Genomic DNA, 21,779 nt, shown 5'->3' with positions numbered 1-21,779 from the left:
ACGGGAACAAAAATAGTTAAAAGAAGTTTTTTATGGTCATTTTTGAAAAAATAAGAGTTAGACAAACAAGAAACTGGAAGGAAGGAAAAGCAAAGAGAGGCTAAAGGAAGGATGGAGGCAAAGATTTAAAAATCAAGGATTGAACATTTAAATGGTAGAAAAAAGCTACAGCTAATTTTCCTTACTGTAGTTTCTCTTCACAAATTCACCCAGAACTGAAAAATCCTGAAACCAGCTTACAGTCTTGTCCCGTTTGTGTACAAACTCTGATAACACCAATCAGAAAGCTCATTTACTTCCTGACTAAACTCCGTCCCTCGGAGGTTAAAGCCATCAATACTACAGCAGCTTGATTGTCAGTGTTCATTTCCTTCTGTTCTCATATGCAAATCACAGCTGCTTCTCTCCCTGTTTGCATTCATGCATGCAAATAATTCACTCACTGGAGGCGGGGGTACCTTGTGCCGGTTCAGAAGAGGTCCAGCCAACTCCTCTGCTGCCGTAGCGGCTAAATCAGAAGTTGATGGGTATAAATGGCGCCACATGTGTTTGGATGTGACGCAGCTTTCCATTAATGTGAGGTAGCGGTCTGCCCTGCCATGCTGTTCCTCATCAGTCCGCCGCGCTGCTCCGGCGGCACTACTGGGATCCCACTCCCAGGTTTAAGCGGAGCAGGTCTCCCCCTGCCAGGAGACAGATGCCGCACATCAGCAGCAGAGAGGCGGGAAGGCAGCTGGTTAATTTTTTCCACGGCGATGAGTGAGCTGGGCCGGTCAGCGGAAAGCAACAGACGGGAGGTCCGGTCTGTAATCAGCTAAGAGACCCACAGCTAATTTCAGGAAATGAGGACAATACATTAAGATTGTTTTTTTCTTTTTTGTGGTTCATATCTCAAAAATCTGAGGTTTCTAAACTAAAATTTGGAAATGGATTTAATGAGACGGTGTATCATAGGAAAACAGCTCAGTCTGGTTTATTGGGCGAAGTTTAAAAACATTAAGAGACCACTGCAAAACTTTCAGTTCTCTGATTTTTCTTTTTACAGGCTTATGTTTGAGTAAAATTAACATTGTTCTTTTATTCTATGAACTTCTGACAACGTGTCTCTGAAATTTCAAGCAAAAATGTTGTTTTTATTTTCAGAAAATGAGAAATGCTCAAAGTAACAAAATAACCTCAAATAATGCAAAGAAATCAAGTTTATATTCATGCAAAGAAGTTCATATTCATTTAGAAACAACAATACCAATGTTTTAACTCAGGAAGAGTTCAGAAATCAATATTTGATGGAATAAGCAGGTTTTCAATGAGGTTCACTGCAGTGGTCTCTTCATTTTTTTTCCAGAGCTGTGTGTTTTAATTGAACTGAATGGTTTTCTAATAAGCAACAACTTCAAATAAAAAATTTCAAGGTAATATTCGTCCTTATTCTGCGATTTCAAGTTTTGTTTTTTTAATAATTTCTCATATTAAACGGGATCATATTATTCAAAATTCACATTTTGTACGTTTTTTTTTTCGTACTTACATTTGAGCGTCAACTGCTTCTAAAAACACCGAAGCTACTCTTCGGCAACAAGTTAATATTTTTGGTGTCTGGAAAATTAGCCGTTTCAAGAACCTTCCAAATGTAACAAAGTCCAGCCCGTTACCTAGCAACCCCAACAGAACTCTGCCCGTCACTTAGCAACCAAAGCATAGCTCTCATACATTTGGTCAGCCTGTTTTACTACTGTATGGCTACAGGAAAAGATGAGAGCTTTGTTGTTGACTTACCATCCAGATGGCACTTGCTGCATTCTTGTTGGTTGTGCAGAAGGCTCCACTTCTGCTTTTTAAAGATGAACGTTTGTATAATTGCTCATCTGTTTGCATCCGTTTTCAGGTGTGAGGGTAAACGTTGAATTAGAGGATGTTGCTAGCAGCGGATTATTTGGATTTAAAGAGGCCCTAAAAGAGCTCATTCTGGAAGGAGCTTGATTTGTATAAACATGTATATCATTGAGTCCATCTGGCTGTTCTTATGTTACCTTTGGAGGTATGGCTTCTTCCTCGCTGGGTGGCCTTTCAGTCCACGTTGGTTCAAACCTCGCTTCACTGCAGAAAATTATAATTTTACCATAGTCAGCCCACTTATTTAGACTATAGTTATTGAATGGATTAATATGGCAATTTAAGAATGAACTGGACATTTTGAGGTTTGCAATTTTCTTCCTTGTATCTTGATTGCTTTTGATTTTTCCACAATGTTGCACTTTGATTTAAAAATATCCACAGCTGTGTCTTCATTTATCTTAAGTTATGTGAATCAATATTACAAAGCCATTGTAATTAAACTACGATTACGAAGTAATGACCTCGTGTGTGCAAACCTCTGAATTTGAGGAATGTAATTCAACAAATCTTATATTTATTATTCTTGCATTTAGCAAATGTAAATATTTTTTGTCAGTGTAACTGACCTGAAACAAAATGTATGTAAACTTCTACATTTTAAGAAAGATGAAAAGAAATTTTGCAAAAATGAAAAGGAAGTTATGCTAACTTATTTAAAACATTTAGTCTGTATGTACTGTACACCACACATATCAACACACATTTTTGATGTTTTCCTAAACAAAACATATTTTCTGCCTATTTTATATTAAAAAAATGTTCTGAAACAATTAAAATTTCAGTCTTTCAGTAAATGAGTACTCCATCTGAAAACCAGTTGGTGTTTGTAAATTCCAGCACTTCCACCACAGAGTTGGCACGCCGCACGCGTTCATTGAAGACTAATCAACAAAACTCAGTGGGTGTCTGCTAAAACTGGCAAGGTTTTTAAGCTCATCTTGATCGTTTAATTAGCCTGATTATCCAAGCAGCTGTTTGCTGGAGCTCCCTGACTTTTCCCACCAAAACACACATCCACACACACACGCACACACACACACACACACAATGGGTTTTAATGCCAAATATGCCCTTCAGGTGCATCTCAGTATCACCAGTGACGCTTTTATTGTACAGCCTCAAATTTGACTAATGGTAAATCAATGCAGGAGTTCCAAAAAGGGCTTTTGTTTATTGGTAATCAACTTAAAAATCAATATGCAGGGGCTTCCAGATTATTTAATGCAGTAATAAATTGGTCACATATGTGGTGTTCTGAATTATCTTAAATTTTCCAATCTCCATACACTCATTGTTGTTTAATCCCTGGATTTATTAGGGATGCCTTGATGCTGTTTTGCTAATATTGGGAGCTGGAAGGATTGCAGTAAACAGCTGGTGGTGCTTATTCTCCATCTGGGTAACATTAAACTATTCCCATAAGATGAATCAAAAAATAATAATTTATGATGTGTTTTCCTCATAGAGCGCACAGAATGATCTACCAACTAAATTAAACTATTTTAGCAGATGATTAACCTATTATTGACGATTAATCAATTAAACGAATAAAAATGGATTTAGCTATTTAAATGAAGTCCTTTCCGACTATTTCATTGCAATATTTTCTTGTACTATTGTCGTAAAAACTGTTCATTTTTAGGTGACTCTCGCAAAAAATGCCGTCTGTAGGGCTGCAACAAATGTTTTTAGTAATCGATTAATCTTTATTCTGACGATTAATCGGATAACAAATGGCACTTTCTGCAGATATTTTATTTAACCGCTTTAGCCTTTTTCTACAATACTAGAAATGGGCTAAAATATGTAAATGAACAAATAATTAAAGTTTTTTTTTTTTTTTTTTAATAAAACAAAAAGTTTTTGCAAAATGCCATAATAGCTCATTCCTTTTTGCAGATCTGAACCAGGTGAAGTTAAAAAATTTGGCACTTGAGGAGTTTCGGCTAAAACATATTTACAGACAAAAGTATTTTTTGTCTTAAATGCAAAATTAGTACATTGTTTTGGTACAATTTTATACTGCTTTTGTTTTTTTTTTTTTTAAAAAAGGGCTTTTTTGAGTCTGTATACTCCAGTTAACAATTAATCTGTTACTAAATTAGTTGACGATTATTTCAATAATCAATTAATCAGACTAAACCTGATAATCATTTCTGCCCTGGTACAAAACCAAATCCAATACGTGTTTGTTCTTAAAGATTGTACACTTTAAATAAATGAACGTTTTAGTTCATTTAGCTAAACGCTTTCACAGCCATTCCATTTATAATGCACCATGAGTTTTGATAGAAAGTTAATAAATTCCTGTTTAACTGCAACACAAAGTGACACTATAAATATAACAAATGATAATTTGTTTGCCTGATGAAACTCATTAAACTTGGTGCAACACTGCACCGTTTAAAATGGAACATTATAAAATTAAACATCTGCAATTAAATGTCTGAATCCAAACCATAACTGCTCTGCAATGCTATTGAACTATCATTTAGTGTTTTAACTGCACCAGTTGGATTATTGCCGTTTGTTTCAGTAAAATGTAACTATTATTCTTCATAATGGGATTGTCTCCCACTGATGTACTGATATTGTTGCAATCATTTTAGTCAGGGGGAAAATACCTGTACTGTATCAATTAGACATTAATACTGCAGTATTTCAGTGATGGAGGATGTTACTGTGGTAATAAAAGATTTACTAATTGTCTCACATTTGCTGCAGCTGATGAAAACTGAGATCTGAGTTGAGGTGTACTTAATAAATCCAGCCGTGATCAATCCTAAAGTGTCTAAGTCCAGATCTCATCCAGATGTTTCTGTCAATTGGTGTCTGGGCTTTTCCCCAGATGTTTTCCTCCTCATGTCGTCTCTTAAAATGTCCTTTAAGCTTCACGTTAAAAGGGTTACATCTTCAATTGCTGTAGTTTTATGTAAAAGTGGTAAATGTTTCTAATTCTGCAAATGCAGAACATGAAAAGGGCATGCTTGGAAAAATACTTGGAATGTGTTTCTATCGGTTAAAAATATGTTTAATTACCCAAATCTCATTGTGTACTTTGGCCTGTCATATCAAATGTTCCTGGATGATAAATTGCGATAAACTTTGTGATCATTTTCAAGTAATATATTGTTAAGGGCATAATAATTCAAGTTCACTCTATAAAGTTTAATTTTCTAAAGAACCTTTCACACTGGAACTGGAAGATATTTTAAATATCCAAAAAATAATAATAATAAAACCTCCAAAACCAATAAATAAAACAGAAGTAAAAGCCACATACGACCAAAACCATGAATAAAAAAAGATTATGAAGACTCTGTAAACAAAAAAACTTTTAATTTGGCTTATGGGGGCTTTAACCTGTGGTTGGTTACCACTAATAAATATAGATACATTGCATTGCTGCAGTTTTTGCACCTTCCCACATATATTTGCACTCTGATAAAGATGAGTAGCAAACCTTGAATTCAGTTTGGGGTTTATTGGCAAACAGCAAAATCTCACACCTCAAAAATAGAAAAATCCACTTTATTTTTGAGCAAAGCTTCCGGTAATCATTGGTGTCACAATGATTGTTAGCCCTGAAAATTCCCATAAATGGATATGTGCATGTAAATGTAAGTATAGATGTTATAAATTTAAAATTTTGCACCCCGTTTGTGCCTAAACTTCAACTTCCTGGTTGATGTTTTGAAATTTACTTTAATAACTTTCATTTACATCATGCAGAACATTATAGCAAAAACACACAAGCGTGATGCTTTACTATAAAATTATGGAGTTTTTTTTTTGTTAGTTTTTTTCATAAAACTACAGAAAATGTCCCCATAAATCCTCAGTGAAGTCCATTTCTTCTATTTGACTATTTTCTGACAGCTGTTAGGCGTTACCTCTATCCTCGAGTGAACAAGCTGTCCTCTTCTTCTGTCTCTCCTTCAGACTCCTGGGAGATTTACAAGACACCCGCTGAGCTTAAACAGGGAATTTTATTCTTCTGCAAGAAAAAAAAATCCTATATTTTAAGGATTTTAGTTGTTAAGGAAGCAACTAAATGCTTCATAAGTTGTAGGAATGAGCCTTTGTTTTGACTTTGTTTCTTTTTCCAACTTTAAGAGGCAGAAATGAAAGATTATTGTTACTGAATTGATGAAAATCTTTAAGACAGTTTGGTTTTTTTCTTCTTTGATTATTATTGCAACATTTTTCCTTTTCTGTCTCTATTCTTCCCTCATATTTCATCCTCTATAATCTCTGGTGTCACATAGCAATCACATGATAATGGCTCTAGGAGAAGATAGTGAGCCATCCACAGAAAGAAATATTGCATCTGGAGAAAGTATTTTCTTCTATTTTTGCCACATTTCTGTTTATGAAATGCATTTTAATATCATTTCGGTAAACACAAAATGCAGTTTATCACATTAGAATTTAGTTTATTGAAGGGAAAAAGAAATTTTAAACAAAAATATTTGAGTTGACATACTTCATGTTAGACAGGTTCTGATTAAGTGATTCTACGGGAATTGTAAAATTTAACCTAATCAGTTAAAAAATGAGTTCACAATGTGGACATTTACTAGATAGAGATGGGCGATGTATACAAAATAAAATCTCCAATTGTTTTCAATTTTCAGATTTCTGTTTCTTTGTTGCTTGCGTTTTCTAAAAAAGAATTTACAAATCACCGAAACTGCTTTTAAAAAGTAGCTTTTATTTTAAATATCCTAGAATCTATGTTTTTAAAAATGTCATAAGCAGAACTAAAAACATTTTTTTCCAGACGACCATCTTAAAATCAGGAGAATGTTGTTTTAAAGAAAAAAGAAAGTTTAGTTATCAGAGTTTATTTGATTCTTTGTTGTTATTTCAAAGTCCTGCTACTCACGATAATTTGATGCTGATGTGTTAAAAGAAAATATTTTTTCTGTACCAAAGTAGAACTTCACTAGAAGCTCAGCAGTTCTTGTTTTAATTTTTAATTTTTGGTTTTTAGTACTCATTAGATTACTACTTTATTTTAAAATTATGACAAAAAAAAAAAAAAAATACAATTGTAGCCTGGTCATAGAGTTGACCTGCTCGGCAAACAAGATGGCCGCCCTGGGTGGTGACATCACTCCGAACTTTACAAACCCATGTAGAGCACTGATGGGGAAAAAATCCACATTTTCTAAAAATTCAGTTAATCCCGCCCTACTTTTTATTTTTAAATAAATGAAGCAATCACTTTAAGATTTTTCACTTGTTGTTGCGCAACACCCCCCCCTCCTTTCTGTCTCTACTCTCTCACTCTCGTACTTCCTCTTCTGAGAGGGGAGATGTGCTACCAGCTCTCCGTCTAACGGGTCCGTTGAGTTTCCTAAATCTGCTGGGATTTACCCTGTCCAGAACTGAAGTAAACTCTGTTTAAGCTGGTTTCGAGAAGCGATTCGCCTGGTTATCTGACGGCCTACATCCAGGTGTCCCACCCTTCTTCCCCCTGTGAATTAGCCAGACTGAGCAGCCTACAGCCAACTAGTTTCACAGAGCACACCTGTTAACGGTCGCTCGTTCTCTATTTTGCAACTTGCATTTGTTATTGAACCAGGTAGGTTTTAGTGACTCGGGCGAGTCCCAAGGATGATGTTTTAAATATGGGCTACCAGCAACCTAAAAACATTTTCCACCTCTTCCTCTCCAGAATCAAACATCACAGCTATTTTACAACCATCAAAGAACTTTAAGGCGACTCATTAACTGAATGTCCACAACATCTTTAGATTTTCTTTATGCTAAATATTTTATTAGTAAGGCATTTTTGCAAGGGTCAGTACAGCTTAATTCAGTAGCAGAAATAATCAAATAAGTAAAATCAATCATCTAGTCTATCTTTCCCTACTGCTGATACTGAGAACTAAAAAAGGGAACCTTAGAGCGAGACGGACGGAGTTTGGCGTTTCGAACCCCAGACCTGGCTTGATGATGAAGAAGGTGTGGCAGCAGGAGGAAGATGTTGATCGGCGAAGGCCAGGATCTCCGCAGGTCTGATGAGCCTCCTCTCCGCATGGATGCTGAGGTCACACAGGACTTGGTGCTGGCAGGAAAAAAGGCACCAGTTCTTCTTCCTTGTCTTTGTCTTCATCTTTGTCTTTGGGGTCAGAACCCAGCCGATGAGAGAAGTGCGATTCGAAGCCACAGATTGTGGGCCAGACGGGTTGGTCTCCATGTGCAGGACAGTCTCCGGCTCCGTGGCCCCGGCTCTTCTTCAGCTGCAGAGTTCTTTGTCCATCTCGATCTTGGCTCGAAGCTGCCCGGAGGATCCAACAAAAGGTTCCTCTTTTGCACCCACCTTTTATAGGGTTTATCCACCCCCCTGGTGCGCCTGCTGTCTGCTTAGACAGATGATCTCATATCCATCACTGTCTTACAGACATTTCCTGATGTCTGTGCCAATGTCTCAGGGTTGCTCAACCTCCTGTGTCCCTTGCCTGCACAACCTTTTACCTACCATCTACCTCCAACATATCAGTGATGTTTAATTGCAGTTACACCTTTTTACACCATTTCAAGTTTAATGTCAAAATCACATTTATATCACATTTATTTTCTTTAGCTTCTCTGATTTAGCATTCATTTATAATTTTATAACCATAACTTATATCACATTTATTTTCTTCAGCTTCTCTGATCTATCATTCATTTATGATTTTATAACCATAACTTATTAATTATTCTTATTATAATCTTAATGTGAGTTATTACAGATGTTTTTCTGAAAAGAAACCAAGAATAATACATGATTCTAATTATTTACTACTAAAGTTACAGTTACTTGTTTTTCTTGTAGTTCCCACAAATATAAGTGTATTATTACAAGTAAACCAATATTCATATAAGTATTTTACTTTGAATCTTATCCAATTACTAATAATGTTTAGATTTAATTTTTTAAAACTTTCATGCTTTAAAATAGTCTCAGCTATTTTTATAAATCTGCAGGCTGGAAACTTCCTCTTTTTCCAGGAAACCTGCTTTTCCTGTTTAATGACTCTCTCTGACTGACTATGATTTCTTATGATTAGATAGAAAAAAGTAGAATTAAAGCAAAGTTTGCATGAGACAAAAACAACACACACAACCAGATTTATTTTATTGACACTTAAGTCTACTGTTGGGCCTTGATATCACTTGAGTGATTCATTTTAAAGATAACTTTATTATTACTGTTAAACTAAAATCTCTAGCATGGGGAAGTGGGATGAGCTCGGATTTTCTTGACACACTGCATTGACAAAAGCGTTATTTAAGTAAATAAAGTGCGCTGATTTTATATCTTTAACAGTTGTGATAATGAAATGAATCCCATGATCTAACTTGAGTGTTTCAAGAGTTCAAAAGTTCATCTCCGTCTGTTAGCACATGGCTGCACCAGTGGAAATAATCTGAGAGCAGATGGATTGGCTGAAACGGTTCTAAAAATACTTGACCAATGTACTGAAAGTACAAAGCTAAGTGACAGACTAACATCGGACAGTTTCTGGCTTTTCTGAATATCTATGTGCATCAGATCTACTGTCAGTGCAACCCAGACACCTGCCTGAAGGCTCTTTGTGATGGCTGACAATGTTTTATTAAATAGAGATGAAGCTGGTGGAAAAGCTGCGTCTGCACAACTAAGACTGCTTTTGCTTATTTCTTAGTATTTGCAGAAGAATGCAGTGGCCAGGTGCTGATGATAAAATTCACCTAATCTATCGTCTTTGCTATCAACACTTTTATAAACGGCAAAGTTTTAGCAGCTTGTTTCGCCTCAATGCCGAGTTACAAACACATCGTCAATGACGTTAGAAAAGTAATCGTTTCTGCTTATAAACCTGAAAACGGTTGAACGATTTTTTTTAAAGGTGACATTTTCATGCTTCCTTGACAGGTTAGAATGGGTTCATTATATTTTTTTGCGCAAAATAATTCTTAAAGATATTTTAGTCTGCTCAGTTCTGAATAATCATGCCATTACTTCAACGTTTGCAGTCTTATGTGAAAATGGCTGCAAACAGATGTGCAACTATATCATAGTTGCACATAGATCATGGAAAAGCAGAAGTAGAGCCTCCTGTACAACCAACAAGAATGCAGGACGTGGTTTCTGGATGGTAAATACTAAAAAAAAAAACATTTGTGTTTTCCAGCAGCCATTGTACAGCGCATACAGCTCTAAAACCCAGCTGACCAAACATGCTGGAGCTGTGTTTCGGGTGCTAGGTAACAGGGTGGGCTTGGCTTGGGTTGCTAGGTAACGACATTGGCAATGATTTTGAAACTTAATTTTCCAGACACCCAATTAGCCTACTTAAAAAAAATGGTTGGGTGTTTTTTGTCGGTTTTTAGATGCAGTAGAAAACCCAAAAGGAAGTACAAAAAAATGCAAAATGTGAATTTTGCATAATAGTTCCCCTTTAACTTAGCAGCTCAATGAAAACCATCTAGACAACAATAAAGTTAGAAAGAAAATGCATTTAATCTGTATATCTGCCACTGCATATTATGCCAACAGCCCAGTAAAGTATATTGTAATAAAAACAACTTAATGCTGAGACATTTTAACGGTTCTTACCCAGATTTTTCTTTCTTGACTCTTTCTAAAGCCCTGGGCCCGACTCTGAACTCTGAACCAATTCTTCTGGCTGAGTAATGTTTGGGAATACCTTGGGGATCTTTAGAGATAAAAACTTGCCGTTCCCTGATAAAACACCAAGCCGCTTGTTCAATAACTTCTTTAAAGAGGCTATTTACAAGAAGGAGTTGTCTGTGGATTTGCATTTGCTGGCTTTAGTTGTTGCAGTGCCTTAAACTTTCTCACCTCTGATTTTAAAATAGAAACTAAAAACGAATCGGCGTTAATTCATACCTCTGTACTGACCAATTTTGAACATCAACCACTCAAGATTGATTTGATCCACTGTTGCAAAGTGTCTTTAATACTTTTATGCTTCGGAGTAATCTTTCTTACTGTAGATAGGTTAACATAAAGTTGATCTATTTTGCAAAATTCACACTTTGCACATTTCCACAGCCCATAGACTTTGCATAGTGTTTAAGGTGATGAATTCATTTGTAAACCTGTCGCAATAAGTCAATTAATTGCATGATAAACTATAATTAGTTCAATCATTTCCACTTGCATAATTTATCATTTTTCTCTTTTTTTTTTTTTTTTTTTTTTTTACCAAAAACTGGATAACTAAAGTCTTCAGTCTTTTTGTTTTGAAGGACAGTTCTGCTTGCAGAGACTTTATAATTAGTTTTTTTTTTTTTTTTGGATATTTAAAATGTCTTCCAGTTCCGATGTTAAATGTTCATTAGAGTTTAAAGTTTCTGGATCTTTGAGAATGTGTTACTGGAACATTGTCTCAAAACAACAATATTATCCTGTATCGCAACTTCTGGAACAATTTATTGTTCAGAATTTTTTGTTATTATGACAGGCTTAGTCATTTGTTGCCAAGAATTGTCAAATTTGGTTTCCTTTCTGGTGTGGATTGAATGATAATTTTGACATTGAAATAAGTCAGGTGAGGCGGTTTGGACATGTGTTTGCGATGCGCCATCCTTTGGAGGTTTTCTGGTCGTTTTCAGACCGGGAACAGAATCCAGACCAAACCCAGAACTTGCTGGAGGGAATAAATCTTCTTTCTGGTTTGGGATGTCAGAGCTGAGGGGGATTTCTGGGTTTCTCTCCAGACCTCCTCATCTCTTTCTTTTTTTGAACTTGCAGAAAAATAACTGGGATTTTTGTGGAATCCATTATTTTTCTATTGTTTTTTTCTGTATTTTAAGTTGGGCACTTTGTAAAAACAGGTAATAAGACTGAGACAATTAATGGATTATTGAAGTAACTAACTAATTTAGCATTATATTTAAAGTGTCTAGCAGAAAAATCCATACCTTTTTCCAGATTGTACCACATTAACACAAACTTCAATGCTTGTTATTGTAGGGATGAAGCGATTAATCGACGTAATCATGACTGATCCAATTTAGTAATCGATTAATTACTAAATTGGATTTAGTAAATTGGAGTATACAAACTCTAAAAAACTTCTGAAAGAACAACACACTCAGAGCAGCAATCAAGCTTAACTGCAAAAAATAAACATTTTGTGTTTAGGAAAAAAATATATATAAAAAGTTTCTCTGTAAATATGAACTCAAGTGGTAGTTTTAGCTTCATTTGATTCCAATTATATAAAAAAACAAAAAATCTTGTATTAAGCATTGTTTTCTATCAGCTAATCAAGAAAGTTAAATTTAGCAAACAAATTTAGCTGCAGATGCATTATTAGCTACAAATGATCAAACATTTACTAAAGGAGTCCTGTTATTACAAAAAAGGTATTAGATTATTTGTTCTTTTGCATCTTTTAATATATTTCTAATATTGCAGAAAGAAGCACTAAGTAGTTAATGAAAAACCTGCAAAAAGTGCCAATTTTCTTATCCGATTAATCGTTAGAATAATCGAATAGTTGATTGCTAAAATAATCATTAGTTACATCCCTAGAGAGTATTAATGAAAGGATGCTGAGGGTTGTTGTTGCATAATATTGAGCTGCTACACCATCACCGACTTTATTTGCTCGACTGGCAGCAGGAAATTGAGTCTGTTGGGGCGTTTTTAGACACGTATGTCCAGGTTTGTTTCTGACACATTCAGAAAATGTCAGGGAAGGAATGTAAACAAAAGTAAACACTTGTTTCACATCAAAATGTGACTTCTAATGCAAAGTATGAAAGCCTTCCTGCAAAGGAAATGGAAAATGTTCTAATAAAATCACAAAATGGAGTTATACTTAATTTATTAAATTATTTAATCTTTGTTTTAGCATGTTTCTTTTCCACATCTACCTAAAATATCTGTGATCCTAGATTATATAAAACAAGGAGCATTACAGAAAAGGAAAATAATAATAATAATCAACAAATAGCTGTCAAAATTAATATCCCAACCCACATATGTCAAACAATTCAAGTTTAGTTGTGACAACACGTGGTTATGTTCTGTGTTTTTTATTTTGTCCTAAATGTATCCGTCTTTATGATGACATTTTAGGATTGTAAAAGGAAAGAAAAAGGGATAACATTCTGAGAAAAAATACCTTAGAAATACTGAGATTAATCTCAAAATGTTTGAGCTTGAGAAGTTGAAAATTTGCAAGAAAATTCTCAGAAATTCAGATTTTACAGTCAGAAATTTTCTAGAAAAAAAATCTGAAATTTTTGAGTCTGTAAATTTCCTCGAAAAAAAACTTTGAAATTCTGTTTTTGGTTTAGAAAAAACTCTAGAAAAAATATCTGAAATTTCTGAGTTTTTTCTCAGTAAAATTTCTGAAATTTCAAAATTTCTTAGCTTTTTCTCTGAATTTTTCTGCTTTATATTATTTTGTTCTTGTTTGTTTTCTTAATTAGTTGTCATTTTGCAGATCAACGTTTGTCAGTTATACGAGTTTTGAATCCACTAATTGGTGAATACATTAAAAAAAATCATTTTTTAAATTGTGAAACTCCAAACAAAGCAGTTTTGATGCTTTGAGGGGGGGAAGAGGCAGATGCAGTACCTTGTTCTACATATTGGAGGCGACATAGTCCCTGGAAATGAGGATGGATCCAGGAGAAACGAGGGTATCTGTGTGATAGGTCCCCATCGGCAGAGCCGTGCTTCAGCGGTCGCTCTCCCTCACCTCTCCCCCTTCCCCTCTCTCTCTCTGTCTCTTTCCCTTCGTGCGTCGCCGCCACTCGTTTTGCCGCGCTCATCTTTCTGCTCCATCTCTGTGCAGACGGCAATTAGTGCGGATTCCATTCACAGCCCATCCGGCGGCGCCTTGATTGGGCGAACGGGGACGGAGTTGAGGACCTGAGGGACTGAACACCTCTGGAAGGAGTCGGGTTGGGAATTCCAACAGGATAGCATTTATTCCACTGGAGATTATTTTTGCATCACAAAAAAAAAAAACAGAAAGGGAGAAAAAAAAATCCTGGCTCTCTGAGTCGGCTGCACAAGACGTGCCATTCACAGCGGTAATTTGAGTGATTGTGAGTGCATTCACCTTTTCAGCATGCAGATTCGTCCGATTCTTTTCTGATGCAAATGTAAAGCAGGCTGGTTGCAGCCGGTCGCTCTAATTCAGCTTGGCTTGATCATAATGAAACACTCGGTGAATTGGTGTGGAGTTTATGCATGCTGCTGCACACACGCATTTGTGTTCCCTGAGAAAAAGAAGAAACAAACAGAAAATGTTAAATTATTCATGTCTTCAGGACGACAGACAACTTCCAAACTAGGTTATTTCCACCTCCTGTCTGAGGCTGGTCGCAGTGCGTTGCATGTTTGTCATGTATGCACTCCAACGTGTCATGCTTTACGTTTGCGGATGGCTGGTTCTGGATGTTGAAGGTTAGATGGTTCAACATTTCCAGCGGTCTTTCTCTGCTTTTACTTCCATTATGGTTGAAAAAGAGGTCGTGACAGGTGTGAGTCTTCCCTTTGAGATTGATTTTTTTTAATTTTTTGCTGAAATTTGTTGAGGATAAAAGATTGTGATGCCCGCGTTATTGCACCTCAGTTTCTACGTCAGTCCCTTCACCGTCTGCCCCGCTGAGCCAGCAGGATGTACTGGTTTTAAGTGGGAGTCCATTCACAGAACTGGACGGGTAAAGAGGGGAGACGTGAAGCGGAGGAGACGAGGAGGGGAATCCGTGGGTGATTTAAACGCAGACGTCAGTTTACACGTTAACCAGCTGTGGTATAATTAACACCTTGATGAATCTGGACAGATGATGGATCAGAGTGAAGCGTTTTCATTGGTTTTACTGGAACATCTCAGATTATTGGGCTTTCACTGGATCTTCTGTAAAGTTTGAAACCAACAAATGTTAGATTGGTGACGTTGTTACAGTGTTTCACTAGAGATGAAGGTTAAGGCCACCAAAGAAATGTAAGAAATTTCTGACCTTAAACTCAGAATTTACTTTATTTTCTAAGATTTTTTTGTTTTTTCTCAGAATTTTTGATTTTCCTTTAAAAAAAATCGGACTTTTTTCCCCCTCAAAATTCTGACTTTAACAAATCTGGCTTTACTCTCAAAATTCAGATTTTTTTATTCTCACAAATTCTGACTTTTTTTCTCAGAATTATGACTTTAGCTAAGAAATCTTTCTTTTCTCTCAAAAGTCAGATTTTTTTCCTCAGAAATCCTCACAATTTTTTTCTCCAAATTCTGACTTTTGTACCTCAGAATTCAGATTTCAATTTAGGAAATCTGGCTTTAATCTCAATATTATGACTAATCTCAGAATTCTGACATTTTCCCTAGAAATTTTTACTTTTTTTCTCCACATTTTGTCTTTAATCTCAATATTCTGACTCCCCCCCCCCTCAAAATTCAAACTTTAACCTAAGAAATCCTGCTTTTCTCTCAAAATTCTGGATTTTATCTCAGAATTCTGACTTTTTTTCCTCCAAATTCTGACTTTTCTCCTCTAAATTTGAACTTTTGTGTCAATCTATATTAGAATCCAAATTAATAACCAAAAATTCTTAGGTGTATGTCCTTTATGCGATTAGCATATAAAAATAGTCACATAACTGTTTGTTCTTTGTATTAGGATTTGTAACCTGCACTTTCCTTTGCACTTTTACTGTATTTCTAAAAGGATTTAGGGAATTAAATTAAAAAACTGCTGAATTTCATCTGATTAATCATCAGAATAGTAATCAATTACTAAAGTAATTGTTAGTTGCAGCCTTACAGAACTTAAAGAAGTTGTTGTAGATGTTTTCCTGAGGTGATAAATTGAGCGATTTCTGGTTGGTTGTTGGTTTTATACCATTTTCCAACCAAGTATAGATTGTGTAATATCTGACACAAACCTTTGATGTCATTGTTCTGGTTCTCATGGCCGACATGTTTTGCTTCCAGGAGGTGTGATCGATAAGGACCTCCGCCGGTACCTCAACCTGCGCTTCCAGAAAGGTTCAGTGGATCACGAGCTGCAGCAGATCATCCGGGACAACCTGTACCTCCGAACCGTCCCCTGTGAGTCGCCACCTTCAGCTCTCCTGCTTTCATTCAGACAAATGTTTCGTTTTGCTACGGCTGCGTTATCTGGTGTTAAAACAGAGTGGATGGAAGCTGCTGGATATTTTGTGTTTGTGACTAAATGACGGATTCTGTCTTTGCTGGACGTTCATGGTGGTTCTGAATATCAACGCCAGTTGCCTCTGTTCCTAAAAGATCAAGATATGTCCATCTGCTAAATCGTTTGGGTTTAAGGTGCAATAGATCAAATATTTGATTTCTGAAGATTTAAGTTTTGGAAAATGAGGATTTGAACCACTTGGGTTTCCGTAGTTCAGAGTGACGTCTTATTTGACAGACTTCTTCTTATTTGGACTTTGATTGTAGGTCATCTCTTGGAAAGAAAATTAGAGCCAGGCTAAGATTTCTAAATGTTTTGATTCTCAGAATAAAGTCACAATATTGCAAAAATAGTCGAGAATGAAGTCACGTGAAAATAAGTTTGCAATAACTAGAGATTAAAGCGTTAAAATTACAAGAATTAAGTCGAAATATTACCAGAATTAAGTAATAATTTTATGAGAACTCCTATATAAAAATACTAATAATTCAGTAGCATCAAATGACTTTTTTTCTAATAAAATTATCTTTATTTTGCTGATATTGTGACTATTTTTGTAATTACACAAAAATTCTTCTAGCGTTCAACTTGCTGTTTTCAAAAAGACACTGTTTGAAAATATTTTCTGTACTTTTAATTTATTTTTTTAGAAAATAAATCAGGTCAGGTGTGAAAAAAATCAGGATATTTTCATAGACCTCCATACTGTTGTCTCTTTAATTTTGTAATTTTTCAACATTTTAAAGCTTAAACCAGTCAGTTTAATCACTGAATCATACAGTTTCTAATCTCATGTATTTGAGTAGCGTCTCTGGTTCTGAAGTGGCTTTTTAGTGAAACGATCGGTGTGTAAGTTGGACTCTAAAATCGAGTATTTACTCCGGTTCTCTTCTAATTAGCTGCATTACGAGGCTTGGAGGAGCTTCTGTCGTAGCCCAGTTTAATGTTGACCATCAGAGACAAAACCTGGAGTCTGAGTCGTGTGAAGTTGTGAAGGTTAGGTTAAGTTTTGTAGCACATTTCAGCAGTTCAAATGCTTTAAATCATAAAAACATCATAAAATCACCAATTATGAAACAAGTGATAAACATTATATTTTCTCAAAATCATCAATACACATCAAATATATTGATCACTGATCCAGTTACCGCTCATCAAAAGCAGCTATAAGCAGGTGGGGTATAAGTTTTGATTTAAAACTTAAAGGAAGTCAATGTTTCGGCTGTTTTCTGGAAGTTTGTTCCAGATTTGTGGTGCATAGAAGCTGAATGCTGCTTCTCTGAATGCTGTATTTTTGCACGGAGCTGTTCAGTGATTTATAAACTCACAAAAGTATTTTAAAGTCTATTTCCTGAGCTGCAAGGAGCCACTGTAAGGACTTTAAAGTCGACGTAAGATGTAAAATTAGCTTTTTCTGCTTCCGTTTGAGTTTCTACTGCTTCTGAAGTCAGCCCAAGCACAAAAAAAAACAATAAATTAATGTTTGGAAAAGGAGCCTTTTCAAAAACTCCAAAATATAACGTCACTATAGAGCAGGCACTGCCCGTCACCTAGCAACCCCAGAAGAGCCCAGCCCGTTACCTAGCAACCCGAGCTGAGCTCCAGTTGTATTAAGGTGCATTGTGCTACTTTTTCTTCTGAAATATAGCAAAACAACTTGTTTCCTTTTAATTTTGCATCATTCATAAAGACAAGTTCCAGAAAATGGACTTTGATAAAGCGCCTCTGTCAAAGTGATAAAGAAATGGCCACATTTAAGACCACTTCATGATAAATAAATGGAAGAAAAGGGACAAGAAAGAAGAAATTCTGAATGATGGATGTGAAGGAGTTCATCACAGCAATTTAAACATAACCTTTGAGTGATAAAGAAAAGACATTTTTCTCTGGGCTGAAGGCTGATGCGCAGACAGTGGGAGAGTTACCTCTCCTCATACCAATTGTGACGCTCGGACCGAGCCGGGTTGGGCCCTCTAAGGCTGTGCCAGCTCTTAGACAAATTGCCAGGTTGAAATCCAAGGTCAGAGCGTTAATAGTCCGAGCCCTGCGAAATCAGTCCTATCGTCTGGTAATCCACACAGATTTGACAGTGGAGATAAAGATACCTCAGATCGCAGCGCACACCCAGTAACGCGGGTAAATCTGAACCGGGAGAAAACGGCCAATTAATGACAGATTTTTATCAACTGAGCTGTAATTACAAAACCTCACAAGCAAGTGGGCCATTTTTGAAAAGAGTCTCATGTTTTCCCACAAACAAAATGTGCTGCAAGTGTTTTTTCCACAGAAATATATATTTTTTTTAAAAACAGCATGAAGGTTATCTGGATTTTATGGCTCGTTTGCTAAAAGCTAATCTCTCCAGAGCACTCAGCGTCTTCGAGTCAGTTTTTCATTCACATTAACGCTCAGAAGCTCTTACCATTCCCACCCTGCGCCTCACCTTCCTGCTTAGTGGACACAGAAAAGCTCTAGGTGGAGCAAGGACGTCTTTTAAAAAATAATGCAACTCCTCTTCTCTTTTTTACACAACTTTGACCTTCTGATGATCTGCTCTGCTCTAACTTTTGCTGTTCTCAGGGTCAAATTAAAGCCAGCACTTATATTATGTCAAAAATGTTACTAATTAATCTTGTAAAACTGATTCTGAGCTAAGATTTAAACAGATTTGTGGTCCAAGTAAAGCACTTTCAAGGTCACTTTCTAACTTTTGTACTTCTGTTCATTAATAAGAAAAATCACATGTTTGTTATAAAAGAAGATACCTGAGTCATTAAATGAACCGATTTTGCTTAAAATTATTATAAATATTAGAATTTAACTGGTCTTGTTCATTTAAAATATTTAAGTCTTTTTTCTGATACATATTAATCAGAATCTTATCCTAATAAAATCAAAACTTGTTCCACCAACGTTTCTAAACCGTTCGCATAACATGATGTGAGAATGTGGCTGTTCTTATTTTTCTTTTTTTTTTGCCAGTTGTTTGTTGATTCTTGCGTTGTGTGTGAATTGTGAGACAGTTATTTTTTGGTTTTGGGCACGTGCACCGACTGATGGCAACCTTTGAATTTTGTTGTCCTTGTGACAATGACAATAAAGATTTATCTTATCTTATCTTATGTTTAATTACTAGTATGAACAACCACATTTCAGCAAAAATCAAACACTGATCATCAATACCTGCTGTGTGAACGTAGCTCTGGAAACACAGTTGAAAGCAGATATCACTCAGTACAGCATTAAGCTTGTATCAATGGCATTCATTCACAAGTTAATCAACCTGTCCATAATTTCTGGTTTTATCATTTGGAAATGTGAATGATGCCTCTGTATGTTTGGCTACATAAAGCCTTTAGCTGCCCGCTAGCTGTCATTGGCTCCTCTCTGTGTCCTTACTGTATCACATATCTGTGCTCCAGTTTAATGGCCCTCTCTGATAGATGACAGCATTAATCAGGATAATAAATAGACTAAGAGCTCTCTGCTGCCCTACGATTTGTCATCTCTGTGATGGAGCCAATAAATGTTACAAGGGTGAACTTTAATAAGAGGTGATGCGGACCAAAGAAGCAGGGAAAAGCCACGGTTAGACAGCAAAATAGGTGAATTTAAATTAACTTTAATGCCACAACAGAAGTGATGGAAAAAGTGTTTATGTTGTTGTATGTCGCAGCGTACCTCTCCCCTCCCTCACCTGTTGCTGAGCTGTCAGTCAGATGCTTGTGAAGGATTAAAAAGGGGAATATCTATGGAAAAAAGTCATGCAAGTGTTCACTGCTGACTAGAGCTGCAAAGCCCTTATTAGGGCCGAGTGAGACGCTTTCAGAATTTCTTAAAATGTTTAGTTTTTCCTTCTTGACCCCATCAAGACTTGATTTTTAAATTATATGCAATTTTATTCTTAGGATGCATTCACACCAGATTTATTTGTTTAGTCCAAACAAATCTAGTTTTTCTAAACAAACTAGATCTGTTTGGTCCAAATCTAGCTTGTGAGTCCGGTTCATTTGGGGGAAATGTGAATGCATAATCAAACTCTGATGTGACCCAAAAAAGCAAACTCTGGTCTGCCTAAAAATTTGGTCACAGTTTGGTTTAAGTGAACTCAAATGCATATGTGAATGCTGAGCGGACTGGAGGCCACTCCAGAAGGGGGAAGTGGACTACAGCGCAGGGCATTCTGGGTAAATACAATCAAAACAAACGTGCTAGTTTAGCGCTAGCGGGCAAAATGACTCGTGGTCTTTTGCCAAAGACACATCCGCTAAAATCTAATGCTAATCCATTTTTGTTTACATTTTGTGAAGAAGGACGTTGCACTCAGTGTTGCTTCCTTCAGTAGTTCTTGCTGCAGCGCCACCACAGGTAAGGAGGGGACCAGGTTTTTAAAATTGTTTGGTTCTTTTAACACATAGCAATGTGAAACCGAATCACATCAGTTGAAAATGTAACAAATGTTGCAATTTTGCTCCCAAATCGAACAGATAATCAGAATATGTATGATAACCTCGTAAGATAAAGTGGTTTCTAGGCACCAGAAGGTTTTTACAATGTTGAAGTTTGCTTTTATTTCAAACGTAAAATGTGCCAACAAAAATAAATGGTGCTCCTGGATTAGTTGTTTTGCTAAACACATCCAGTAGCACGTCTGGCAGCTTTGCCACTAACTATTTCAACTTCCCAAGCTAAATTTTTTTCTGGAATATTCCACAAAAACTGAACCGCAAATAAACAGAAGGCCACTGTGCATCGACTTCTTAATACAAATCAAAAAACAAATAAAACAAACAATCTCCATCAGAAGACACTGAACAGCAGAATATTTAGAGACAGAATCAACAACATCCTCCACAAGTCATGTCTTCTGTGCATAGTTTCAGAAGATAACAGTCACAGAAAACTTGAATAAAAACCACAATAAACAGCAGTTCAAACTGTTTGGAGCTGCTGTTCTTTTCTACTAGAATATGTTATTAGATTCCTCTATTTTTTAAACATTTTTTATTATACAAACTGCTTTTGCTTGGTTGTTATGCGTTCAGACTCGCACCCGTGTTTGCCTGCTTCCTTTTGCTGATTGAAAGTTAGTGAATCACAGAGCGTTTTCTTTAATCAGAAAAAAAAAAAAATACCTTCGGTCAAAAGCTCTCTTCTTCTCCATTTACTCTCCCCTCTTATTTCCTCTGCTTACTCACTCATTGACTTATTGCAGGCAGTGTTGTGTTTCCATGGTAACAGTCTCTACTCCCCGCCTGCGTCAAAGACTCGACTCCTTAAAATCTCGGCCCACTCCCTTTTTTTTTCGTCTTTTTTTTCCCCAGAGAAACCGGCGGGGAACGCAGGTCAGCAGCAGGAGTCTGATTGTTCAGATTTGAATCCACCACTCGATTCTGTGATTGTATTATCCCAAACCTTCTGTCTTTTGGGTCCAAACCGGTAAAGGTGGGAAAGGAGGAGTCCGTGTGGAGGTGAAGTTGACTGACAAGGCGGGACACAGATGTGGATTTGCCGGATGGCGAGCGTGACTCAGCGCTCAACGCTTGACGGCAGCTGTGGCCGTCAAACGTGAAGGGGAAGAGGTGTGAAATTTGCTCTCTAATTGGTTTTCATTACACAGCCATCCTCCCTCCGCCCAGTTACCCGAACCTTTGCTGTCCTTTTAACACAATCGGTGACATTTCCTGCCTTTTTCTTCTTTAATC

The 21,779-nt window shown here is 36.4% G+C and overlaps 1 protein-coding gene across 7 annotated transcripts in view; it reads left to right on the top strand.

The window, feature by feature from the left end:
• magi2a (membrane associated guanylate kinase, WW and PDZ domain containing 2a) overlaps positions 1-21,779 on the top strand; it is a 250,094-nt gene that overhangs the window by 47,414 nt on the left and 180,901 nt on the right. For all 7 annotated transcript variants that reach the window (XM_028043325.1, XM_028043328.1, XM_028043327.1 and 4 more), the window contains exon 2: positions 15,855-15,971. In XM_028043325.1, the coding sequence (XP_027899126.1) occupies positions 15,855-15,971 (117 nt within the window). The remainder of the gene's footprint in view (positions 1-15,854; positions 15,972-21,779) is intronic.

Source organism: Xiphophorus couchianus, chromosome 17, assembly GCF_001444195.1.
Source record: "Xiphophorus couchianus chromosome 17, X_couchianus-1.0, whole genome shotgun sequence".
Classification (NCBI taxonomy): domain Eukaryota; kingdom Metazoa; phylum Chordata; class Actinopteri; order Cyprinodontiformes; family Poeciliidae; genus Xiphophorus; species Xiphophorus couchianus.
The sequence above is the reverse complement of the archived record's forward strand: the minus strand, read 5'-3'. Positions and strand labels throughout refer to the sequence as shown.